A 26,493-nucleotide genomic window follows, 5' to 3' on the forward strand; every position below is an offset into this window, starting at 1 on the left:
TATTACTCTGATGAAAGCAGCAAATATGAAAAGAAAGACATCAAATGTCCTTTCTTTTATTTTTCGTTCTATTGAGCAGAAATCTGTTAGCAGGGTTTCTTTGTGTCACTTAAAGGAGCGAGCGGCTCATTTTCTCAGTGACGACTTTTATGCAGGTCCTTTCAGGTACCTCATGAAGTCCTGCACTGCTTCAGCAGTTGATCTTAGTTGTTCAACAGTGCCACCTGCTGGAAAACATGGCTCATTACAACAACTGCAGCGCCTCCCTCTCTGGGGTTCAGCTCGTTATCTTGCCATAATGTGCTCGAACTACAGGCTGAAGTTGATTAAAGGTCAGCTCCCCCAGCACTTAACACCATTAGCATTGGTAAAGCACACAAAAACAGGAAAACCTCAGAGATCTAAGCTGCCCTTAAATCATCATATAATCAACATCAGAGTCTAGACCCAGAAAGGTTGGACATCTACTTCTATCGCCACTCCATGCTGTCAGATTTTCATACTAAGCCTTAAATGTCTCAGTGGATATGGGCTGAGTCAGTTTGCCACAGAATCTTTTGTCACCTACAACAGACATAAATTCATATTAACTACTTACATTCAGGGTCCAGCCAGAACCTCATAAATCAGAAACAGAATTTAAGCACAAATAGTTCTGCATTCACTTCAGGGCAGTGATTTATATAGAAATATAACCATAATATAACCATAATACAACCAATTCAGTTGAGTCCTGTGTTCCAAAAATAATCTTTTTCAGGTAAGTTGACTCATCAGTGCCGACTGTTGCCCCAAACTGACTCTCTGCCTTTATAAATTAGAGGGCAGTTATTTACAACCCTTTCCCAACCTGCCAGAGAGTGTAAGTCAGTCTGCTTTGAGACTGGCAACCCCTGCAATCTCTAAAGTAGTTGCCTACAGTGGTCACAGGAACTAATTGCAATCGGTCACCAAATGCGAAACAGTTCACACAAATCACTGGACATCAAGGTTATTTCCTGGTTGCACGGAGGTTGCTGTCCTATTGAGTGACTGAACCATAAAGTGAACTAATGTTTGGGAGGGGGGGGGGGGTCTAGCTCCTCAAATTTCCTTTTTTGTCTGATATATAAATTTGTTTTCTTTTAATTTGGAAAGTTTGGACCTATTTAAATGCTGACTGCAGTGTTGATCTTTGTAGAAATGTCATTTCATGTATGTAAAATGTAGCTAAAATAATTATATGTGGTTTATTAAAGATTTTTTTTCAGTTGATTGGTTGGTTGCCTTTCAAGAAGTTAAAGATTAAAGCCAAATGACGAATAGCAGTGATCCAAATCATTAGACCCATATTTCAAAGATCTTTTTTAACATTTTATCCAAATAATTTGTAGTGCTTTTCCTTACAGTTAGTGCAGTTTTAACAATGTGAGAAGTAGATTTGACAGAAGTAGGGCTGACTGCTTACGGTTCTTCATTTGATGGCACTTTTGTTCATTTAATTTGAGTAGGATGACCACTGATGAAATCAATTTCTAAATTACACCACAGTTGATAAATAAATGCATTTTAAACTGTGCACAAGTTGTGATCTTTGTGTCGCAGCCAGATTTCATTGTAAACACCAGACCACTCTGAATCTCTGCCCACAGATCTGTGTCTGTGTGTGTGTGTGCGTGTGTGCGTGTGTGTGTTTGTCATCTGTTGGTGTCCGCACTTCTGTGAGATTAGTGGCCACATGACAACACTGGGCTGGCCGCCTAGTGAGCCTTTCATTTGGCTTCACTTGCGGAGGCGGGCTGAGTGCTGTCCAACAGTTTACTGAGAGCTGGAGACCTACAAACTCAATTTCTGTGGCTCTGTAAATGAAGTGTAAACCTGACAGACCCGGAGCCTAGTTGTGATGGCGCAGGACGTTACAACTTTAACTGGAGAGGACTATTTAGAGGGGAAATCACCCTGTTGTTCAGACACAGGAGCTTTGAGCGAAGGAGACAAAGAATATGACGACATCTTGGAGCTTAATCAGTTTGATGGACTGCCTTATTCCTCCAGGTTTTACAAACTGCTGAAAGAAAGGAAGGAACTGCCAGTGTGGAAAGCAAAGTGTGAATTCATGGACACTTTGGCCAAAGAACAGTTTGTTGTTGTCAGTGGCTCTGCCAAAACTGGAAGGAGCTCTCAAGTGAGTACTGTGGGGTATTCAACACTTCAGCACTGGATGTTTTTTGGTTGTTTTTTTTTTACAGCAAGACATTTAAGTCATTTTTCTAAAAACTTAAAGTCTGGAAGCATCTGTAATGTAAGCAATTTGTTTTGTTAATCTTACTCTGAAACAGATACCTCAGTGGTGTGCTGAATTCTGCCTGTCAGTCCAGTTCCAGCACGGCATGGTGGTTTGTACCCAGATACATGCACAACAGGCTGTAGATCTCGCCCTCAGAGTGGCTGACGAGATGGATGTCAACATCGGTCACGAAGTTGGGTACAGCATCCCTCTTGAAAGTTGCTGCACTACTGACACAGTCCTCAGGTGTGGTACAGCAGCACTTCCTACTTTTCCCACTTTATACATCCAATGTTTCTTTCTCAGAGTCTTTCTCTCAGCATGGCGGCTATAGTAATGCACGGTCATGACACACAAAGCTAAATCACCCCGCCTTTTCTTCTTCTCAAAGGGGAGGTGAACAAAAGGCTTGAGAGGCTCTTTTCAGCAGTTCGTCCACAGCTGCCCGGCTCCCTGTCTCCCCATATGTCACACTCCCTCATGTGGGTCCCTCATAGGTTAGCTAGGAAACAATGAAACTAAGCACATTAAGGGGAGGGAGACAAGATAAACAGGCACCCGGCAAGGATCCCCTCCTCAGACTAATTATTAGAGTAAATTACACTAATGGCAGCAAAGCTGAAGTGTAGACAAAGTGTTTTTCATTAAGTTGCCACCTTCAGGGATGCTGAATGGATTTTCTTTTAACATACTGGTTTAAGCATGCAGGCTTAAATTATAGAAAAGATTAATTTCATGCTATATCAAAATAGATACAGTGTGCCTGTGCGTACATTTACTTGCTCTTTCCTAATGTCAAGCATCATTTTATGGCCTTTAAAAGATACTGCACGGATGACATGCTTCTGAGGGAGATGATGTCAGACCCTTTGCTCGCACACTACGGTGTTGTGGTCGTGGATCAGGCCCACCAGAGGACTGTAGCCACTGATGTTCTCCTGGGTCTGCTGAAGGACATCGTCCTGCAGAGGCCAGAGCTCCGTGTGGTCCTCCTTACAGCTTTCCCACCCAGCCCCAAGCACCTGGCCCACTTTACCGGGTCGGCAGCGCGTTTGATTCACCTGGAGACCCCGGGTGCAGGGGAGGTGGTGTACAGCAGCACAGGCGACGGCTATTTCTGCTCTGCTCTCCGTCTCGTGCTGGAGATCCATCGCTCCAGAGAGAAGGGGGATGTGGTTGTGTTTTTGGTGACAACGCAGGTAAAAAAAAACAAAAAAAACACCAAAAACATCACTGCATGACCAGTAGATTCAGAAGCCTGAAACTAATGCACGTCTTTCTCTGATTTTCCTTTTTGTTAACTCTCTACCAGGAGATAGATCTGGCCCACAACATCCTGTCCCACGAGAGGAAGAGCTTACCCATCGATCTGGGTGAGCTACTGCCAATAGCTGTGCACCCTGGGCAGCCTGGGAGTCTGCCTGTCCTGGGGGAAGAGGAGACCAGCCAGACCCGCCGAGTGTTCCTCAGTTCAAGCCCAAATGAGGACTTTTTCTGGGCTGTTAACTCGATAAGCTTTGTTATTGATGCCGGGCTTGAGAAAAGATATGTAAGTTGGTTGTTATTTGCATTATTTAAATCAGCACTTACATGAAGGCTGATTTCCAGGGTTAAAAATTACATCGCTGATGCAGAGACCCAGTTGCTGATTAATTAGAGAGTTTCATGTGTTGAAAAAGCAGAGATTTGAATGCATTGTATGGGACTTCCTATGCAGAAAGAAAATGAGAGAAAAACCGATATTCTGAAGTCTCACAAAAAAATGTTAAAGCTTAAGCTTTGGTCTGGAAAACAAGGTACATCTTATATTATAGCACAACACAATAGAGACAATAAGTCAAGTTTTAATTTTAGCCTCTTGTCAGTGTTGTGTAAAGATAACAATTTAAATCATCAGTCTTTCTCAAATTATTTTCTAGATATTTCTGTGTTATTTGGGGTGAAAATATTTGCCATCAAAATGTAGCTTAGTTAACGTAAATCAAGGTTAACAGCCCGCTGTGCTGTTGCAGGTCTACAACCCCAGGATCAGAACAAACTCAGTCATCATTCAGCCTATCAGCACCGGTCAAACCGAGAGTCGAAGGCAACTGGCAGGTCCGGCAGGTGAGAAGTTAAAATGCTACAAAATCTGTGGCTGCTACTTCACTTCAGCTGTCCCATCTAAAAAATGATGTTTGCTTCCTGTAGGCAAGTGTTTCCGTCTCTATCCAACCGATAGACAACTTCCTACTCAGATACTGCCCGCATATTGTGGAGTCTGACATCACATCCACTGTGCTGTTCTTGAAGAGGATGGAGATCGCCGGACTGGGTCACTGCGAATTCATAGACAGACCAGGTGAGATCTGCATAAAATGACTGTAGAAAAACTGATTTTTGTCTGAACCATTGTTCCCTAACTTAATTAAAAATTCGGGTTCAGTCAGTTCTTTGCCTTTTGTTCCAGCACACAGGAACTTTTTGTATTGGAGGGCAGTGAGCCGTGCTTCAGCTAAACTGACAGCTCCTGTTCTGCGTGCATCCTTTTAGAGCTGACCTGCTTTCGTTTGCTTTTGTTCCCCCGGATTTATTCACCCCCACAAACACACAAACACACAGACACTGAGCCTCACATTAGCTGATTAGAGCACAGACATGGCGGAGTTGGTATGAAGGACAACACAAGATAATAGACAGCTGTGGTTTCATAATTTTTCCCTTCCTCTCATTTTGTCTTGAGGTCTGTGTTTGTATTTCTCTAGTGGAAAAAACGCATTTGTTTAAAAAAGAAAATAAAAAATAAATAAACAGCTTTATTTTGCATAGTGATACACGGCAGATGCTGGTGAGGATTATAAAATCCTAATCTGCTGCTGCCCATTCACTCCAAGCATTCCCACTGGGGTGCCAGTACACTGTGGGGGCTGTCCTAGTGCTTTGGATTACTATTTGGACGGCATGAAAAAATGGCACACAACACTTTTACTCAACATGTATTTCAGTGTAATTAATTATCTCATATGTTTTTTTTTATGGTGCTTAATCCAAAACCCTGTCCAACCCAGATCCTGCAGGCCTCATGCAGGCTTTGGAGGAGCTCGACTACCTAGCAGCTCTGGATAATGACGGCAACCTGTCTGAGATGGGCGTCATCATGTCTGAGTTCTCACTGGAGCCACAGATGGCAAAGACCGTGCTCGCCTCCTGTGAGTTTGACTGCGTCAGCGAGGTGGTCATCATTGCTGCTATGCTATCAGGTAATGTGACTGTGTGGCTTTTTAGCACAAATATGCTATAAAGAGTCATGTAGATCTACAAAACCGTGCTTTGCTTTCTTTTGGATTCTTTTAGCGCCATCTTGCTTCATGGTTCCTTCTGTGGAGCTGAAACCAGAGGCGACCCAGTGCTACATGAAGTTCCAGCACCCAGAGGGAGACCACTTCACCCTGATTAATATCTACAAGGCCTTTAAACAGTGCCAGCAGGATCCACGTGAGTGAGCAGAGCATCGCCACGCACAATCTCATAATGTTTATACCAGTGATAAGTTTCCTACAGTTTAGACCAACGGTGTCAAACATGAGGTCCAGGGGCCAAAATCAGCTCGCCAAAGATTCCATTCTGGCCCACTGAACATTCTTGGAGCATGTGAGGAAGGACATGACTTTTAGACTTTTTATTGCATTTATATAAGTTTTACAGCTTTTCCTACTGATAAAGACCTACATGGCAGTTTATACAACACTAAAGTAAATAAGTAATAGATAAACAAATAAATAACAGAAAGATCCTGGTGTTTTTACCATCTACTATAGAAATTTGGGATTTTTACAGTGGGTTCACAGTAAAAGTTATGAATAATATAAAATATTAAAATGATAAAAAATTATAAAAATGTAAAACACAGCTTTCTATTAGACTGTGTAAAATGAGCTGACATGTTTTTTCTGTAATATTACACATTTATTTCTTACGATTACATTTTTTTAATCAAGTAGAAAAAGTGAGATTTATTTTTGAAACTGCACTTCTTTTTCTTATATTAAAATATCGCGGGGATTAAATGTGTAGTTGGCCCACTTAACATCAAAGTGGGCTGAACCACAGCGTAAGATGAGCTCGACTTCCCTGGTTTAGACAGTAGGCAGAAAAACTAAACACATGGCAGTTTTAAGAGTTTAATTACTGCCACCGATTCAGTAATTCAAACCCATCTTCCTGTTTTGTCAGACTGTAATATAGAGAAGTGGTGTCAAGACTTCTATCTGGACCACAATGCTTTATTGATGGCCGACGGGATTCGCAGTGAGCTCACCGACACCCTGAAGAGGATCGAGCTGCCCATTTCAGTGCCCGCCTTTGGTTCCCGAAGTAACACGGTCAACATTAAGAGAGCCCTCTTAGCAGGTTTCTTCATGCAGGTCAGAAAATGTAATTTATTAGCGTCCATCCTCCCATTTTCATTACTGCTTTTCAGAGTCAAGGTCACAAGGGAGGTAGGGAGAATCCTGCACCCATCCATGCACACGGCCATATTGGAATAAACTGTTAAATTAGAAATCCTGTTTTCTTGTTGTTGTTTTTTATTCCAGCCCAAAAAGCACAGCAACTGTATTCGATCTGCAGTGAGAATTTAAATACTCTGCTTACAACAAACACCCACAGTCCTTCTAAAGACTCTTAAAAACATTAAACTCTCCTGAGTGGAACTAATGGCAGCATTATGAAGGGTGTTTTAATCATGTGTAATTTCACTCAGAGTTTAGTCTCCATAATTAATGGTCAAAGAATGGGGCCCATTTCGAATATTAATGCATTTCCATTTATTTAGCATGTAGGTGATTAAAGACATGCTGAATAATTTGCTTTTTATGACTAATTTAAACAATCAAAGCTGACAAACATTATTATTATATTATTATATGTTGCCTTCAGCTTTGAATACAGATTTTGACTGATTAATTAAAGACTTCACTGGTTTGCATCTTCGCTTCTTTGCACACTAACTTCAGTTATTGAACTTAGCTGTATTTATATTTTAATTCTAACCACACACTTCAGTTGCGTTCATCACGTCGCTTTGGCTCGAGCTCACATTTCAGCTCCTGTCAATCTTAACACCTCATCAGACTCTTTAAACACCGCGTATTTTGTGCTCTCAGAGTCTACCTCTCAGCCGACACTTCTACTCCTTTCGGAACTTGCACTTGTTTAACTCCTCGTCTTTAAATTTGACTTCACTCACTGCTTATTTAACCGCCCCTTCCCTTTCAACTTATTTCCATATTTGTATATAGACTGCCAGACTGTGAGTGTGAATTCAGCTTTTTTGTGTGTCATTTACTATGGTTTTTATTTTTAAAAACTGTATTATTTAAAGGTAAAAATGACAAGTATGAAATCACATCCTGCACCAACTCTTTTTCCCAGGTGGCACGTGATGTGGATGGATCTGGGAACTACTTTATTATAACCCACAAGCACATAGCGCAGATCCATCCTCTGTCTGGCTACGGAGCCAAGAGTCCCAAGCTGGGCCTGCCTGAGTGGGTGTTGTTCCACGAACACTCCTTTTCAGAGGACAACTGCCTCCGCACCGTAACCCACATAACACCACAGGAGTAAGTCTCAGCCTTGTTTCCATTTCCTTCCTTTAACATTTTCATTTGTTGACTTCTTTAACATTTGCATAAATGACTAGATGCAGTTTTTTTTTTTAGACCACCCTTCTGAGGGAGGCTTAAATGTAATCAGATGGACACATTCCCCTTCCCCTTTGAACCGTATGTATTTAAAGGCCTAGTTCAGCTCAGACTGGTCATGCTGGTTGTGGAGGGAGGTCCTATAATCCTGCTTTCTAAGTATCTGCTAGTTGAAGAAGGGATTATGGATTGCACAGATCTCTAAGAATGTGGAGCTACAGCTTAATGGAGGGAGAGAAAGCTCTATAGCCTTTCTCATGCCGTCTTACGTTTCACATCCTGAGCATGTGCAAATCCGTTCACTGTAGCTCGAATATGAGGAGCAGACACACCGTAAGTCTTCTTTCCAACAAAGGCGTGTGCCGCTCAGCACTAAATGAGATCGAAAACAGCTTTGCAAATTGAAATTAAGTTTGCATTAGTTAAATTCATCACAAATAGAAGGTCTACAGTTGTTTTTTCGGTGCACAGAACACTAAAATATTCTCTCCTTCGTTAGGTTCATTCAGATGGCACCACAGTACTTTTTCTACAACTTACCATCGAGTGAGAGCAAAGACATCCTGCAAAACATTTTGAACCACGGGCCTTCTCAGTACCAAGAAGAGAAACCACCAGCAACACAAAAGGAATCCCATGAGGATCAGACTTCTGACCGCTGTGTTATACAGTGACTGATGGAGCCACTGTTTCAAGTTATTGGGACTTTTTGCACAATATAGTACAGAAAGAGACTGGATCATCAAGTAAAGAATCCTATAATTGTATTACTTTTTTGTGGCACAGTTACTGTGCCCTAACCCCCAATCCCAATATAGTCTTTGTATGTTATATTTGAATAGCTATACAAAATGAACTAATATATGAAATAAAAATATTGCTCTTTTTAAGCCCTGATTATTCGCATTTATACATGTTCAAGATTTTTTACATTGCCATCGAGTCCTTTAAAGATTTTCTGACTTCCCTTCCTCCTCATCTCTCTTCAGCCATCAGACAGATAGCACTGTGTCCCCGGCCTGATTAATGAGTTGCAGTAGCAGTCTGGACATGTCTGCAGCTCCATCTGGTGTGAATATAGCTGACACCAGAGGGCTGACCCAGTTCACTGACACCACAGTGAAAACATCTTTCACCTCTTTGGTGGGCTTGAACAGCGCATCAAGGACGGCTGACCATAACCCACAGGGTGCCATGCTGCCTTGAAAATTGCAGGGGCTAGTTTGATGGCAAAGCACACTGTACTTTTTTTTTTTTTTTTTCCAGAGATAATTACTTTTGCAAACTGGTGTCAAATGCATATCGTTAGCAAGCAACAATTTAAGAGAAAACAATATATCACAGTATGAAATTCAAAAACATTTTATTATCATCATCATCCCACAGCAAACCATGCTGATTTTAAAAAAAAAAAAAACCCTCAACAGCACTGTGGACGAACTAACCTCTAAAGCTTCCACTGTATGCTTCCAATTTATTGCACATTCTAGTTTTTGGAAAAGCAAATAACACGTTTTAGCTTATTTAAGCCTGTCACACATCAGTTTATTTTATTCACAGCTTCACTGGCATTATTGAATATCAAAAACGCCAATTAAATTGAAAAGAATACTGTGCTGAGCTTGTTATTTTTAAGCTCCTTTGTGTTGCATTTACATTTGGTAATAACCGCTTTTAAATTGTCATCACATTTTTTTGTGTCTGTAGAAAAAAAATAAAAATAAAATAATAATAATTTTAGATGTTTGGTACAGTCATAAATGCGTAAGAGCTTTAGAAGTGACCTAAAACTAGCTAAGCCATCATAAAATTAAATAATAGCATCTGAATTTACAAGTCTTCACAAAAATGTACAGTTTAAAACCTGTGATGCAAATGTTAGAAAAAGATGAAGGCGCTGGAGGTGAAGTTAGCCTTGAGACTGTAATTCAGAGTAAGACAGGTTGCCTGAGTGTTTGCCTGTTATTGTGACTACGAGCCATTATTTTATATCACCGCATCTTTGAGGATGTCAAGTCTTCTCCAAAATGTACCCTGGAAGTTCGGCGAGGTCCAGAGAGCAGAGTCAGATTCTTGAGCGTCTTCCTTGTTATGGCTTGCGTGTGCCTGTGTCGTCACTTCCTGTCCGCTGCATCAGCTGCTGCAGGAGCTCAACGTAGAGTTCGACGCGGCTGACAAGAGGAGCGTTTTTCTCAGCACGAAGCAGCTTGGAGTATACATTCTTATAGGTTTTCAGCAGCTCCTCGTCCTTATTGCTGCAATAAAGATGAAAGAGTTCAAAAGGGCAGATGAAAAGGTTGCTTAAATTCACAATTAATCTCTTTTGTTCTTGTTTTTTCCTTTTTAAATACATTTCATGTAGTCATAGTAAATGTTGCTGTACCCGTATACTGTCAGGTAGGACCGCTACTTAATTATTAGAATGTGATAAACAGTAAAGAGTATGATCTATTTTAGCTTTATTATATCACCTTTAAATGATTCTTGTTTCATTAAATCCCGGAACTTTTCCCTAAAAGTTTGATCTAGTCCCAATGGGTTTCTTTTATTATTTTATGGCTGTTTTACAGCAATAGCTTCTTGCCATCTCATGTCTCATGATGGTAAGCAATAAGGCAGTGACATTAAAGACGGATATTAAAATAAAGGTCTGTGTAAAATTTAAGTAGATATCCTAACCAGCTTTCATACTGGAGCTCACCTTGGTTTACGTTTCGCTGTCGTCATCAGTTTGATCACCTGCAGGAGCAGGAAGGAGAAACTGGGCTCAAATACGCCAATTAACTTCATCACTTCCTGGAGGTTCAGTCCTGCCATTGGGCCATTGGCTACGTCGGAAGACTCTGCTGACTCAGCAGAGTCTGGTTCATTCAACTATGGAACAAGAAGTAGAAGGAAAAGACTGTATGTTACCAAAGCTTTACAAATTCAGTCATTTCCACCAAGTTATTTTTACTAAGAATTTAGCTGTAATGGGGTTACTGGGGCTTCATTAACATGAGCATAATATACACTCATTCGATTTATTAAATGGTCAGAAAACACTTTGATTTTTGTTAAATAAGGAATTAGAAACTCACTGCCTGTGCTGTATGCTTATGTGCATAAATCACACCCCTGAGCCAGGAAAAATCCTCCATGAGCTACTGTGAAACTTACCTCTGTCTGCTCCTCCTGTAGCTCTTTATGAATCAGCTGGAAAGCATGGCGGGTTTCTGTCATGATCTCTATTGCTCCAGTCAGGCTCTTCAGCTTAGCTGTGCTGCTGTTCTGACCTGTGGACAAACAACATGAAGAATTATCAAAAGAGGCTTTGAAAAGAAACACTGTTTTTCAATTCAACCCTCATCTGACAAAAATAAAACAAAACATTGCAGCCAACATTGTGATAGTCATCATAATGAATAGCTGCGCACCTGCCATCGTAAACTCAGCAAAAGCCACCCTCTCCAGCAACGTGCGGAGCAGCTCGCAGGGTGCGTCTTTGAGGCTGAGGAATAAACTGACAGCCTTGCTGTAGTGAAGCTCTGCCAAGCTCCGATGCTGCTTTCTCAAGTGTTCATCCCCCACCTGTCACACAATTACAGCCAGAAACACAGACATCCATCAGCTCATTATACCGCTACAAGTATAAAGACAGGCAGCGTATCCCACTTCTGTTCTTTTCTAGTCAGCGTGAACGTCGTTTCCTTACCCAGAGTCACATATTTTATTTTTGGCATGCATAAAAAGCATTGAGCCAAGAAATGCCAATTATTAACACAAAGAGCATCCAAGACATTGGAAAGGAGAATGGTTTTCTACTGTTCTATAATTTTACATAACTTCCCACCTGATTGCGAAAGCAGCTGTGGTACATAGAAGCCAAGCGGTGGTGGATGGTGGCGGCTCTGTACTGGTAGAGTGGCTGCCGAGCAGAGTCAGTCTGCAGGTCGCAGTACTTGAGAGACTTCATCATTGCTTCGGTCACCTCTCGCTCAATCTGGTAAGACAAACAGGAATGGATAAGTAAAAAATTACTGTGTATGAAAAATAAGAAATAAAATGTACTTGTAAATGTGATGAAAATATGATTAAAACACAATATTTATTTACTTTCATGGCTGAGAAATGATGATATCAGGTATAATACAATATGATAAAAACATTTAAAAAAAAACAAATAAATAAATAAATAAATAAAAACAACAAAACAAAGCAGATAAACAAAAATAACCCCCCCAAAAAAATCTTGGCCTTGCTTTTTTTTGGCGAAATGAGGAATTCTTTCTCAGCTGCAAGTGTGAGAGATTCAGCATAGCAAGGATAAAGCTGTAAACTGAAGTGCTACCAACAAGAGTGACTAATGGACTGAAATCATTTTCCAGCCAAAGATTCACTATAATGATTATTCAAGTGGGGTGTGTGGTGTTTGCTGACCCAATTCATGCACAGTGTGTGTCCCTTTATCAGCGCAGAGCTGGTCCTGACACAAAAAGGCTACAAGTCAGACAAGTAGACCAAAGTGATCTGATAACAAAGGGAAGGTGTCCACACATGCATCATTAGCAAAAGAGGGAGAACTGCAGTGAATATAAATTGCATGTACCGTGTAAACTAGCCAAAAATATATGCAAGTACGATTTTGATATCCTTAATAATGTAAAATGTGTTAAAGCCTTAATATTCTACCTAGCTCCAAATGTGTTGAAACCCACCTGTTCCTGGGCCTTCCTGGATACTGGGGCATAGTCCTGCAGAAGGGTGGCCAGTGTGAAGTACGTAGTGGACAATTCCCAGTTTACACTGTCCCACACTGCTGAGTGCTTCTCTCTGCTTGACAAAGCTTTCATGGCCTGCAGGTAGTAGTCTATAGCCTGAGGTAATATTGCAAAGATAGTATGATTAGGCACAGTCAAGATGCAGTGAGACAGATGATTGAAAAAAACAAAAAAGCAGAGTGTTAGTAAGAACACTTAATCAAGAATTTAAGAAAACGTCAGCGTGGCACCTTGTTGTAGTAAAGAGCCTCTTCAGGTGAAAACTCTCCTCTGCCTTCATTGCCAGAGAGGTTACAGTGGGCCTGGGCACAGATTCTCATCAGCCTGCCAGTATTACACAGCAGTAAGGCTGTGTTAGTGCTGTCCCCAATGGCTTCAAAGTCCTTCATCCCTTTCTCAAAGAAGCCAAAGCTCTTTTTCCACATCTCCTGCTCTGCTGCAGACACAGACTTCTTCACTAGAAGGGGAACAGGAGAATAAAAAGGCTGGTGATATACTACAAAAAAAAAAAAAAAAGAAAAAGAAAGAATAACTCTCGCCGTACTCTTTTAAACAAACTGCATTTGCTGTAATGTAACTTACCCTCTTTCTCAGCCTGCATGGCTGCAGCCTGGTTCATGTAATAGACTCCCATCTCATTGCGTATGTTCCCCAGTCGTTTGAGAACCTGACTCAGCTGATCTGAAGTAAGATCTTTCAAAGGCTCAGAGACAAGTAATTCATATGCTGCCTCATAGCACTTGCTGCTAACAAACAGCTGGTACTCTGGGTCCATCGCTAGGTCTGTTGCCATGCTGAAGGCTAGTAGATAGAGAATAAAAGGAATGGAATACTTTTTAGGACATTTTGCTAAACAATTTATTGTGAATGACTTTGAAGACAGTGAAATATTTAAGACACTGCACACCATAGCAGCAGGAATATCAATATACTGAATTTCTCTTTAGGGACTGACCCTGGCAGCTGCTCTCTCTGTGCAGGCTGTGCAGAATCTCCTGGTCCTCTTTGGTCTGGTAGCTGTATTCCTCCAGGTAAGCTGCTCTGTTGTTCGCATTTTGAGCCAACATCAGCTGGATGTCCCCACACAGAGACAGGCACTGGCTGTGAAACAGCAGCACATGTGGGTGCAGTGTACCGCTCACTGAACAATAGGCATCTGGAAGATGAGGGGATGGAAGAAGACAATTTTGAAGAAACTTGTCACTGTCGAGATTAAAATTAAACAACAAAGAAATGTAGTTTAAGTTTCAATTAATTGATTATGAAACAGTTAAAGAACCTCACCATAACACTGCAGAGACAGCTTGATGTAACGCAACGCTCGCCCATACTTCAGCAAGTTAGTGGCCGCATCAGAGAGGACGTAGTAGGCCTTTGAGGCTTTGAAGAAGAGTTTCAGCTTCATATGATGCTGCCAGGAGCCGGGGATCATCCCTGAGCGTGTTGTGTGCTTCTGCTCCCCTTGCAAGGGACCTGCTGCTTAAAAAGCAAGAAGACAGGAAAAGGAAGCCTCAGTGAAAACCATGTTTGTCTATGTCACGTTTTCTTCTGCAGTATTATAAGTTGTTTTTACCCCTTTCAAGCAGGAGAGAGATGCCTTTCTCAGTTGCACAGGCTCCAGTAGCACTTCTGTCTTCATATTTGAGAGGGATGGGTGTGTTGGGGTCAGCAGCTGGAAGATCGCTCTCTTTCTTGATGCTGCCATCCACCGCCTTTAATCCCTGTGGATTATGTTACAGCATTACAAAACTGTATCCAATCAATTTAGTAACATATCGTTTCGACGTGTCCAAATTGACACCTAGACTTTATACATAATGCATCTTGACCACCAACAGTCCAATAACAGATCCAGGCAGTAGCAGTTATTGTAGCCTGAAGCTGCTTGTCTGTAGCAGAGATGGGACACCGTCTACAGACATCTGACAACCTCACTTCTTTTCAAAACCACACTCCCCCCCCCCCCCCCCCATTTTTAAACATCAGACAAACCAAACAGACACTGAGATCACTTCAGGCAGTTTAACAAAACAGTTTATAAACCAAGAGCTGCAAGGAGACTTTGATGTGTAAATGTGTGTAGGTGTATTTGCCCTTTAATATAGAAGAGAATGTCAAACTTTTTGAAAAGTCACATTTTTTGCACTGCAGGCAAACAAACATTCACATTAAACATTTAGAAAGTCACCTTAAGCACATAGCTCAGGACAAGTCTGCATCTCTCTTCCTTGTCTTGAGAAACGGGGAAAGTACAACTTGGCTGAAGAAGTTTAAAAAAAGAAAAAGAAAATATTAGTTTGTATGTATATAAAGATATTTATTTCTGTACTCCACTTTCCACCATTCAGTCGATGCTAAGAAGGCTGTGGAAACTTTTACAGATTCACTCACTCTGATCTGGTGAGTGGATCTATACTTCTCCGGGACTGAGAGCTCCCCTACAGAGCGGATCACAGCCACCGCTTTGCTATCATCCTGCAGGCTGGAGCAGTTACTGTAGGAACCATCATCATCGCTGTCCTCCGTCAGATCCTCCTCTTCTTCCTCCTCCTCCCTGTCTTCGTCACTGTAGCTGTCCTCTGAACCACCGGCCCGCAGCGACTCCCCTCCATCTTCTTCAAGAGGCTCGTCGAGCTGGAACAGCTCTGACAGCATATAGTGGGCAGAGGCAATGATCTGAGCAGACAGAAGACAGAGGCGATCAGGGCTGAAGTCAAGTTCAATCAAATCTAAGTAATGGCATACTCAGAGTTAGTCAAGTGGTTTCACATTGCATTTTCTCCACTGTCTGAATATAGATACGAAAATAAGAATATCAAAGAAGAAGCAGGAGAAAGATAGTAGGAAGATAGTAAGGACTTAGATCCATTAATAGATGGACAAAGTCATCTAAAATTTGCCTCTTTATACCACAAGTCCATCGCTCCACATTTTAAGAGGCTCACACTGTTAGTGTTTAGTATTAAATTTAAATATTATTTTTAACTTAAGAAAACACCAGCAAATAGAAAAAACACTGCAAAAGCACACTTCTTCTCCCTCACAACATTCATGAAGCCTCTGCTTCTTTTAACCGTGTCTCAGTGCAGTCCTTCAGAAACACTTCCATTGTTTTTTCTACTTCCATCCATCAATTCTCTTCCGCTCATCCTTTTCAGGGTCTCGGGGGTGATGGAGCCTATCCCAGCTGTCTTAGGGCGAGAGGCAGGGTACACCTGAACAGGTGGCCAGTCTGTCGCAGGTTTTTTCTACTTCCTTTGTGTTTTATTCAACTTCTGTTGTGCTTTGTCACCTTTTGCAGCATTTTTCTATTTTGCTGGTGTTTTCTTAAGTTGCAGTTCATTTGACCTTTCAGGGCCACCGTAAAACAACCTGTTATTAACTTGGAAAGAGTATCGACTTTCTCATTTGTCTGAAAATCTGCACCTACCTGAGGATGTCTGTCTTGATCTAGAAGTTTGACACAGTTTAGCAGCAGAGTTCTGATTGTGCCATAGTGCTTTCTGTTTTGTCGCGCTTTTAGCATCAAGTTGCTGGCCACTCTGTGTCACACACACATGAACATAAAGTTAAAACAACAAGAACACACTGACGTACTGGCATGCCCGGTAACTACTGGTTTAATTTGATTTACACCTTACAAAGCTCAACAGTTTATCAAAGGGCTATCACACAGAGACAGATGTCATTCACATCCTCATCTCCGGCCAATTTAGAACAAATCAAACTAACATGACAGCTGTTAAACTGCACCTGGATAAAAACTGCAGTCACGTGACAACAGGCGAACTCCACACTGGTTTACACCCTGAATCTTCTCGCTGTGAGGTGTCAGTGCTATCCAAACACCCACCCCCACACTTCAAACTTTATAACCACTTTTCACAGCTGCAGGACTCCTACGACACAAGGCCGCTCGTATTGTCTGTCTTAGATACTTACTTGTATAATAATACAGCCACAGGAAGAGTGAAGGGATTCTGATATTTCTCTTCCTCAGCCTCCTCACACAGAGTCGTAAGATCATAAAGCTTCACAATGTCACTCCCACTGGCTGTGGATTTAAGAAATTACTTTAGAAAACACTTTTCCAAAATAATACAACTTTTAGATCATTCCTGCTCACTTTTTCCCCCACCTTTGAAAAGCCAGTACGTGTGACCCTCCTTAGTGCAGTTGGACTTCAGGAAAGAAAGGACATTTTGGGCGATGTCTTTCACGACTCTCGTGGAGAAAGTCGAGTTCTCCAGATGAGGGATGTCCTCTGTTTTTATCATCTCGTATTTCTGAAGTAAAAATCAAAAACAATGAGAAAATTTCCCACCATGAGCACCACAGCACAAACTGCTTATGCTCACAATACTTGTTGTTTTATTTATTTATTTATTTTTCCCACAAGCAAAGAAAAACTTTATCCTAATTAATATGCAAATTGTTTCAGTAAGGATTACCACCATTTAATTGGATCACCGACTGCATATGGGAGAACCTCTTGCGTAAGCATGAAGTTGAACTATGTATTCCTCTCACTATATTACATTCACACATATCCTTTTAATTAAACCAATTAGCTCACATTTAACAGATTTTTCATTCCAACATGTTTGTCTTTTAATGTGAAATCATTTTGAACTTGTAGACTAAGTCTAAGGGCAATTTTTCCCCTGATTTAAAAAACTAATTTATGCAGAGATTTGCTCCAAAAACTAATTGGATCATATATGCTGTACACACTGCTCTTTAGTGAAACTTGGTGGAAACATCAACTAAGTGCATTACATACAGGCACAGGCACTGCCTAGGCTTGTGGTTCGTGTTTTACTCCCCAATGACATTTGCAGCTTAGACCCGACACACAAAATGAACTTAATTAATGAACATGTGTTATTGATTAAAAGAAGCCATAAGCCTGCTGATCGTTAAGCTGTGGAGGCATTCTTAAATTAAATCTCAAAAGGACAAGCAGGATTTTATTTACCACTGCACCCTTAATGTCTCTTGTGCTGTTGTATTATATTCTTATATACAGTACAGAACAATTTCAAATATCTCTGCGCAACGAGTTACAGTCTCCTCCTTCTGGATGAAGCCTTATAGTCCCAAATTCTCAAAAACACATTATGCAAATAGCTTTATTCCAGCAGCCACCACTCAGATGAACAAATCAATATTAAAATTGTAAGTACCAAGTACCATCATCTTATCTAATGATTTTCTATTAGGCATGGCTACTGTATGAAATATTTTAGCTTACCTGAACAATGCCATTAACGTGAAAACACATGACAAGTTCTGGGACGTTACACATCAGATTATCAAGCCAGTAGTCGATACCTGTCAGAATGTTGATTGGTTTATTGTTGTCCCTGAAAAAAAACAAAAAACAAAACACAGAGTTCGATGTTTGAGACTGAGCAGGAAGGATGTAGCAGGATGAATCCAATGATGCTGGTTCACCTCTTAAAGTCAGTTATACTAAATTAAAAGATGACTCTAGGAACAATATATACATGCTATGATGCCCTACATCAGCGGTCTCCAACCTTTTTTGCGCCACGGACCGGTTTATGCCCGACAATATTTTCACGGACCGGCCTTTAAGGTGTCATGGATAAATACAACAAAATAAAACTAGTACCGGTACTGAAAAAAAGAAGATTTATTCATAACACACGTGAAAAGACCCAGGAAAGCAGAGTTAACGATAAAAACGGTAACAAAATAACGCTGAAAACCCATAAAAACCCCGAAAACCACACATTTCACACCTGAGCCTCAACTCTCGCGGCCCAGTACCGGTCCGAGGCCCGGGGGTTGGGGACCACTGCCCTACATAATGTATGCCAACCTATTACATAACTGTTTCATTATGTCATAAGAATAATTTAACATTATGTTGGTGAGACAAATACCCAGAAGGAGCTAAAAGAATCAAATTGAAATACAATTAAAATGCATGACTGCACTGTCATTTAGCTCCTAACGAGTGCTAATTTCAGATCCTGGGTAGGAACCAATGAATTAAAATCCTACCTGAGTCTCAGACTGACGGCAGGATAACGACCACCTCCGAAAATAGGCATGTTGGACCCAACCAACATGTGTATGTCTTCAAAAGTCCACATGATGTTTCGTACAAAGTCATTTCTTAAACCCTGTCATGCAAGGGACATCAAAGTGTAAAAAAAAAAAAAAAAAAAATCAGAAGATACATGTAGACACAGGGCATGTGCTATTAGCTGTAGTATTATACTATTAAGAAAGGATGAAAAGATTGTGTTACCTGGCCGTTCTCTCCTTCGTTGAAGATTGTCGGGAGGTTTTGCTCTTTGGGAACAGAGGTCACCTGGCCCAAAGCAAAACTGCTGTCGACGGTAACACTTTCCTGCACATTTAACAGCACACTTCATTTTTATTTCATCTCATGTGACACAAAATACTTTTGAATGTGGAACAAATACAAAATTTAATTCCAGAGATGACTAAAAGCTTAACTTACCTGTTTGGGAGCTTCTGATTCTTCTGCATTAGACGTGCTAGTGAAGGCTGTAGGCCATGAAGAGCTGAACTCATCAGCACCACTGTCCTCCTCTCCTTCATTCAGGCCATCTGATTGAGGCTCAGCAGCCCCATCACCATTTATACTGCAAGAAACAAAACAATAACGAAAACAAAAAAGTTGTTTTACTATCAGATTGAAGAATAACTCACGTTCAACTCCAGCATTTATTCGAGCAAAGCCAACTCCTCACCTATAATAGAGAAACTTTGACAGGATTGCTTTTTGATACCAGTGCTCTTTACTCTTCTTTTTTCTCTGCCACTTCTGATCTATTAGCCGCTGGTAAAACTCCTTCAACCATGTCCAGTCTCCTGTCTACAACACATAAGTTGCATTGAGAGTTAAATAATATATTCATTTAACAGTTACTACCATGATTAATAACAATAATAATAATTTTAATATTGGTACTGGTCAATATTCACTTCCATCAGCATATTGTCAAATAAAATTGCATTTACACATTTCAGTGGGCGATACTAATCTGTTGTGTCACATCAATTTTGCACAGGGTGAAATGTTCTTACTAAATCTAAAACATCAGTTTTAGAGTTTTGTAAAAATGTATTTTCTCTGAAACAGGAACAGGAAATAAATAACACAAAAATAAATAAATAAATCACTGGAAAAATATCCATTGGGACTCCCTATTCATCAAGCTTTTATGTTAAACATTGATAGATGCCAGTTACTTCACAGTTAAAATTAATAATGGAGGCAATATCCTCTTGATTTTAAAAAGGGTCGCTCGGCTGTACCTGAGAGGATCTCATGAAAAGCTCTTGAATGTCCAGCTCATCTAAAAGCAAAGTCCTCCCCACACGATGAACTGCCATACTCAGATGAGACTTGCTGTAGGGAATTTTCAAAAGCTTCTTGATGTTCTGAAAGGTAAAAACGAATTCTGTTAACATCAACTGCATGCCTCTGAAGCTAACAAAGAAATAGCTCTGCAGCAGCTCCACAAACCTCTGAGTCTGAAACCACATCAACATCATCTCCGATGCAGTCGATGAACTCGTACGCCATCCCAAAACTGCAAAAGAAGAAAAACAGTTTACTCAATACAAACTAACTGCGTAGCAATAATTAAAGTCTTCGTCTTCAAGCGTATCCATAATTTACCCACTCAGATCCTAAATGAAAGTGCAGCAGCTTGGGGGGTTTTAGTACTTTGAATTATGTAGTGAAAAGTCCTCCACTGTGAGTTTGAACCATAGTTTTGCAACTATGCAATACTCCATTCCACACCTCGTTTATTGCGGATAGAGTATCAGTCTTCATGGGTCTCCACAAGTGCATAAGGACCAGTAACACAGGTGATCTGCTAAGCAGATTTTCACAATTAGGAAAAGAATATCTGCTGCTAATAGAAACTTTACCTAGTTTCTTCTCTCATCCAGACATAGTCGCAACATCTCAAAGAAATAGAACTGAATGTATTAAAGCTGCATATCCTCATAAATGTAATCTTGAGAAGTAAACCATTTTTTTAAATAAGGTAATAAGATATAACTAACATTTTTTTCTTAATTTCTTGTTTCTTATGATTTCATTCAGGCACACCCACACCAGTGGTGGTGAAAGCCAAAGTATACATTGGGCATTTGCATTGTCCAGTGTGTACCTATCCATAATTTTAACTGCATTTGGTTCTGACTCATGCTGTGCCCTCTTTAGTTATTTTTGCCATATAGTTAACCATTTCGCAAATTACATTTAAGCAAAAGATTTAATACTTGGTGTAATGATAAAAGTGGTGCCTATCTACCTCAGTCATGAGCTCGACACCAATTCAAATTCAATCTTTCCCATAAAAATTAAACCCGTGCCCCCTTTTCTAAATTATACCTGGAAAAGGGCTTGCTCTTGCTGCTAGATCCTAATATAGTGGTCCCAGCGCTGCCCAGCTGGGGGTTTTCTCTCAGCCAGTTGGCAGGAGGTAGCTTCAAGTCGGTCTTTTCCTGCAGTAGGGCATAGCTGGTAGGTGGTGGGGCTGCGCAGTACTTGACCACAGCACGGCTTTTTATTTCACTGCTGCCTGAGCATATTGATGATTCCTAAAAATAACAATATCAAGCTTGTGAGAATGAATGGACAGCACTGACAGAGTAACATTTAAATAAGGATATGTCTGGCAGTTGATTATCATGAGTATAGTATGCACACTGATGTTCTTCTGTCAGCTGCACCCTTTTAGGATCACCACAGTGGATCGTCTGCCTCCTTTCAACCCATCTGTACCATTATACTCTGTCAAACCAACTCTCTGCATTTCCTCCTTTACTGCTTCCACAAATCTCATTGGTTGTCTTTTTTCCTCCAGCTCCATATTTAACATCTTTTGCCCAGTAAATCCACTATCTCTCTCCTGCAAATGCCCAAATGCCCTTTTTGTCAGTGTCGCGGTCTCCAAACCATATATCACAGTAGGTTTGTAGGCCTTTTTGATGTCCTTTTGTCACTAATCACACCTGGAACTCCTCTTCACCCACTCCACCCTGTTTGCACTCACTTCTTCAATGCTCTTGTGTACTGTCCGTTACTTGATGATGATGACCCCAGGCATATGGAATCCTTTACCTTCACTACTTCTACTCCTTTCATCTACACTGTCTCGCTCCCCTGTCACCTGTCTCGCTCTTATTCACTCACATGTATTATGTCTTGCTTTTCTTGACCTTCATTCTTCTCTCCAGAGCATTCATCCACCTCATCAGGCTCTCCTTCACCTGCTTCCCACTCTCACTAAAGTTATAGGATGTTTACAGATGGCACTATAAATCCACTGTAGCCTAACTCAACATTAGCACTTCAAATACTAATTAAAGAGTGTTATACATGACAACATACTACATACTAGATGGTAGATTATCCTTGCAGACTAGTTACTTACATGTTTACTGTTGTCTCCAGTGCAGGTAGGACCACTGACTTCTTCCTTTGCATTATCCAAGGGGGTGCAAGGCTCTCCGTCTCCAGCTGATGCGCTCATACTGGACATACAAAGATCTAATTCACCAAACAACTCCGATTTAATAAACAAATAACATGTCCATGGCTTCGACAAGCCGTGGACCGTCTATACATCAGTCGAATAACGAATGAGGTAAGTTAACATGTTGGCAAAGTTAGTTAGCTTGACAAGCTAGCTCCTCGATAAAGAAACCCTGGCACGTAAAGCTGTAAAATGGAAGTTTCACTAGACTAATTAAACCTAAACGACACGAAGGCGAACAGTTTTCATTGCTTTGTAAACGACTAATGTTTAGCTCTTAGCTCCGTGACTACTTACACAAGCCTGTAGCCTGCAGCCAGTCTATTGACAGAGCAGTCGCAAGCGCTAGCAATAAGCCAACAACAACTTCCTGTTTCAAGGCAAAAAGAGTTACAAAACTAATTTTATCAGTTGTTTCGAAGAATAAAACTTTTCAATAATAATAACATTTTTACATTTACATTTTAAAGCTATAACTTTAGATATTTGTTTTAGTAAAGGAAAAATATTTTATCTGAAACGATTTATTGTGAAAAATAGATGAACCGGAAGTGTTTTCATAAGTTCTTTCTGGAAAAGTGGAGCACATTCTTCTGATACCTTTTATTCTGAAATTCACTGTTCACACCATTGTTTTTAATTTAACGTGAGCTTTGCATGTGGTGTGACTTTTCTCTTTTTAAACAATTTGATTCAGTGTGAGGTACGCAAACAATTCCAGTGCAATTCTGTTCAGGTATTTAGCTGTTAAAAACCTGTAAAAAGTTGTGATACTTTTTTAAATATGTAAAAAAGCATCTCAAACAAAAGCATTTAGGTGCAGGGATATTTTTCTAAATTATGAGATGACAAGTCATGAAAATATTAGCAGTGGAGGGACAATTTAAGCATCTAAGTAATGATTATATTCGAGTACTAATGTTTCTCCTGTCCATAATATAATATAATATAATATAATAGGGATCCTTGTAAGAATGTCTAGCCAGTAGTGGAATGTCAAGCTGATGAGTGAAAAGGGAGGAGCTGTGAAACTTTGCTGAGTGCATTTAATTCCTGCGTGGATGACACAGACTTCATGTGAGGGCAGAAGACGCTGTGATCCAGCTGCTTTAGTATAGTCTATACTGGATGCGCAAACGTGACAGGTTTTTCCTTAAAGTGTCCATTATAATGGGAAGTTGGAAGAATCACGTGCGCCAAAGGCTGCAGCATAGAGACCACAGAGAAAAGCTCCCCTTTGTTGGCGTTTTCACAAGCTGTAAGATTAACTTTTCTCTGCCTCTCTTGATGTTGTCCTCTCTATCAGAGCCTAAGGACGTCTGCCTGTTTTCTTTTAGTGTCTCAGCTGGAGGAACGCTTTGAACTTCGCGACGAGATTTTGGCTGATGTTCAGTCTCAGAGGTTAGAAATGCAGAATTTAACTTACCCTACATCTGGCGCTTGCGCTGATCGGTTTGTCCTCTGCTTGATTTTTTTTTTTTTGTAAAGTATTTTAAATCTGCACACTTGTTTTTATTTTCAGTTTAGAAAGACATGGAGTTGAGGTTGGGGGAAACGCCACACTGCTTCGACTCCGGCTGAGAGAGAGTGAGCACCTGGTAGATAAGGTGGGTTAAATGAGGAGTAATCCAATGATTAAACGCCCCAGCGGCTCAAACTTTCTACTACAGGGAAGACGTTTACGTAAAATGCAGAGCAGCATATTTGCATTGATATGCACGAACACCACATCTGACAATCTGAAACAACTTTCAGAGCATTTGAACTTTTAAAAAATGAATAAATAAATAAACATTCATTATTGCAACTGGTTCAGAGGAGTGGAGAAAATACTTTAATCATCTTTAATGGGTGTGTGCTGTTGTCTGCTTTTGATCTGGGTCACTTCACCCTTTGTTTTGCCTACCCAGTTATCTCAAACTGTCTCCGACCTTACCACCGTCCTCCATCTCAAAGAAGATGAACTACAGTACTGGCAATCACGGTAATTCAAATACCTTGGTTAGTACTGACTATGATTCCAAGATTAAAAAAACACACTAGGTGACACAGACAATGTAAAAGCAACACATAATGGACCAGATTGAGGAAAGTGTTAATTCACGGTATATTTCAGATCTAGTAAAGGTATTTTTCAAATTGAGTTTCCCCATAATTAGTCAATATGTTGCCAATTAATCCTAGAGTAGTAAACAGTTAATTTGGTCATATAATAAATTTATTTTATATTCGTAGGAATACTGAACCACTGAAATAAAGAAGTATAATTTTCCAGGTTAGGCCGATTGTTGGGATTTTGTATTCAGAATATAAGGGATCAGTTCGTCACCATTATAATACTTTGCTGTTACAGTGTGTCTCAGTTCCATCAAGAGGCACTTACTCTGGCTAGAGGGAGTAACACCCTGAAGGAAGCCCTTTCAGAATATGAGTTCACCATAGAGTGTCAATCCAAAGAGTTAGCAGCCCTGCGTGTGGATCAGCAGTGCCTAACGGAAGCTCTTGCAGATGCACTGAGAGAGAAAGAACGGTTATTACAGCGATGGATGGAGGAGAAAATAAAGGAAGCAGACAGGCTGAATAATCACAACGTCACTCAGGCAAGGTGAGATAATGAGTTCAGGAGTTTCTGTGTGACTTGCAAAGCTCAAAAATTTAAATATTTTAACTTTATATAATAGCATGGTCACACTTTAAAGCTTAAAAGTTGTCTGGGACTGCTCCCTTTTACCAGGTGGCAACATTTGACCAAACATCTGAAGAAGCACCTCCAGAAAGGTGTGGGGAAAGAGCATGAGCCCACGCCGACCAATTCTTCAAGTGATGCAGCACAGTCTACATCAGCCATTCAGAGTAAGAATCTGCATATAGATATTAACACACATTAGATGCAAACAAATGGCTGACTTTTAGGCCGTCCTTTTTGCTCTTTAAATTAGGAAGCTTTAGGTCGTAGGTTAAAGACAAGTGTGTCTTAGTGGTGAGCTGGTAATATGATACACAAAAGGCTAATGAAAAAATGAGACAATAGTGCAAAATGATATTTTTTTTGTTTGTTTGCTTTTAACCATCTAACTAGATAGCAGTGGCAACTTCATAAGAGTTACAGTACATGAAGTACTGAATATGAACTCTTGGACCCAGCTACTAATAAAACCTAATGGTAGTTAAGGATTTAATAGGAAATTCATATGCAACCACTTTGATATAATGCTATTTTTGAGCAAGATTTTTTTTTCAATTTATTTATATAGCACTCTTCACAGCATCTCTCTCTCCTCTGGTCTTAAAACGTGTTCGTGGGACTAGCAGCAGCCTTTGATTAGATGATCTCAGGCTGCGAGAGGGAGCGTGGGGTTCTAACAGATCAGAAATGTAGGCAGGGGCATCACAATTCAAAGCTTTAAAAGTCACTACCAAGATTTTAAAATGAATTCTAAAATGTATGAATGTTGCAATAATAGCAAATACATCAAAGTCTTTTTTTTTTCCCCACCACTTTAATCTACAGCTCAAGACCTTTAATTCAATGTTTGGTCAAAAGAATCAGTGGTAATTGTTTTGTGTCTGTCTATCTTGTCCTCAGGGATCAATAATCCAACAGATATCCACAGTGGACTCCCAGACCAGTGTCATATCTCAGGTCCACCACAGGCCTAATATTCCCTTCAGATCGCAGGGAGAACACTTTTTTTTTCTCCCCAGTGCTTATAGATGAAATGATGACATAAATAATGAAAATGTAGTTGGTTTTTCTTTGCAAATGTTAGGACAAATTGCTCACATGGATCTATTTTTATTATTTATCTAAAAATATATTGAAAGATCCACTATACTATGCAAATTTGTTTGTGACGTATAGTTAGAGTGCCTAGTTTCACATCACAAGTCACCCTGAAGTTTAGCTGATCACATGTGGACATCGTCTTCATGATCAATGCATCAAACCCTTCAGGTTCTACGATTATTATTCTTTTAATCAGTTAACATTTGAAACAACTTCATATAGTTTTCAGTTGTTTTTTTTTTTTTTTTAACATTTTAATTACTGTTCAACGAATTAAACATTTAGTAATTTTGAAAAATCAAGCTCAGTGTTAGTTTACTGCACACTCTTGTATGTAATTATGTGTTACTGTCTTCTTTATCACCTGTAAAAGAAAATAAAGAGACTTTAAAAAAAAAAAAAAAAACCCTCTCCTGAACAAAGACTATTATTTTAA

The 26,493-nt window shown here is 40.1% G+C and overlaps 3 protein-coding genes across 5 annotated transcripts; 2 read left to right on the top strand and 1 right to left on the bottom strand.

The window, feature by feature from the left end:
- The first annotated feature begins 1,688 nt into the window (after positions 1-1,688).
- On the top strand, positions 1,689-8,642 carry dhx32b (DEAH (Asp-Glu-Ala-His) box polypeptide 32b). The gene is given in 12 exon segments (XM_040001361.1): positions 1,689-2,164; positions 2,319-2,512; positions 3,090-3,465; positions 3,579-3,815; positions 4,279-4,372; positions 4,457-4,506; positions 4,508-4,607; positions 5,314-5,505; positions 5,600-5,740; positions 6,479-6,669; positions 7,679-7,869; positions 8,450-8,642. Coding segments are annotated over 12 exon segments (2,223 nt in total). The 5' UTR covers positions 1,689-1,882; the 3' UTR covers positions 8,625-8,642.
- edrf1 (erythroid differentiation regulatory factor 1) lies at positions 8,413-23,868 on the bottom strand. 3 transcript variants are annotated; one of them, XM_040001353.1, is made up of 26 exons: positions 23,697-23,868; positions 22,169-22,268; positions 21,124-21,332; positions 20,242-20,308; positions 20,031-20,156; positions 19,463-19,587; positions 19,210-19,354; positions 18,994-19,095; positions 18,744-18,865; positions 17,965-18,076; positions 16,849-16,996; positions 16,653-16,764; positions 16,141-16,252; positions 15,102-15,386; positions 14,899-14,970; positions 14,284-14,431; positions 13,995-14,186; positions 13,666-13,866; positions 13,293-13,511; positions 12,941-13,167; positions 12,648-12,806; positions 11,783-11,932; positions 11,367-11,520; positions 11,110-11,225; positions 10,652-10,824; positions 8,413-10,205 (listed from the first exon to the last, which is right to left on the bottom strand). In XM_040001353.1, exons 2-26 carry the CDS (start codon positions 22,265-22,267, stop codon positions 10,040-10,042), a joined length of 3,741 nt encoding a protein of 1,246 aa, XP_039857287.1. In that variant the 5' UTR covers position 22,268; positions 23,697-23,868; the 3' UTR covers positions 8,413-10,039. The 3 variants fall into 3 exon arrangements, with proteins under 3 accessions (XP_039857287.1, XP_039857284.1, XP_039857285.1); XM_040001350.1 differs by having other exon boundaries at positions 13,995-14,189; XM_040001351.1 differs by lacking the exon at positions 23,697-23,868 and adding an exon at positions 22,568-22,676 and having other exon boundaries at positions 13,995-14,189.
- On the top strand, positions 22,965-26,429 carry si:ch1073-143l10.2 (uncharacterized protein LOC565165 homolog). Its single transcript, XM_040001366.1, has 7 exons — positions 22,965-23,528; positions 23,608-23,671; positions 23,793-23,877; positions 24,181-24,254; positions 24,624-24,875; positions 25,005-25,123; positions 25,857-26,429. The coding sequence occupies exons 1-7, from the start codon at positions 23,399-23,401 to the stop codon at positions 25,928-25,930; spliced, it is 798 nt and encodes a 265-aa protein (XP_039857300.1). The 5' UTR covers positions 22,965-23,398; the 3' UTR covers positions 25,931-26,429.
- Positions 26,430-26,493: the final 64 nt, after the last annotated feature.

The sequence above is a fragment of the Simochromis diagramma genome, unplaced genomic scaffold (assembly GCF_900408965.1).
Source record: "Simochromis diagramma unplaced genomic scaffold, fSimDia1.1 OVJJ01000421.1, whole genome shotgun sequence".
Taxonomy (NCBI): Eukaryota; Metazoa; Chordata; class Actinopteri; order Cichliformes; family Cichlidae; genus Simochromis; species Simochromis diagramma.

Coding starts and splice junctions, on each gene's coding strand:
- edrf1 (XM_040001350.1), bottom strand. CDS start 22,267: ATGAGCGCATCAGCTGGAGACGGAGAGCCTTGCACCCCCTTGGATAAT. Junction 13,867..13,994: donor GCTGTCTCTGCAGTGTTATG/GTGAGGTTCTTT, acceptor CTCATCTTCCAG/ATGCCTATTGTTCAGTGAGC. Junction 11,521..11,782: donor ACAGCTGCTTTCGCAATCAG/GTGGGAAGTTAT, acceptor ATTGTGTGACAG/GTGGGGGATGAACACTTGAG.
- si:ch1073-143l10.2 (XM_040001366.1), top strand. CDS start 23,399: ATGCGCAAACGTGACAGGTTTTTCCTTAAAGTGTCCATTATAATGGGA. Junction 23,878..24,180: donor GTGAGCACCTGGTAGATAAG/GTGGGTTAAATG, acceptor TTGCCTACCCAG/TTATCTCAAACTGTCTCCGA. Junction 24,876..25,004: donor CACAACGTCACTCAGGCAAG/GTGAGATAATGA, acceptor CCCTTTTACCAG/GTGGCAACATTTGACCAAAC.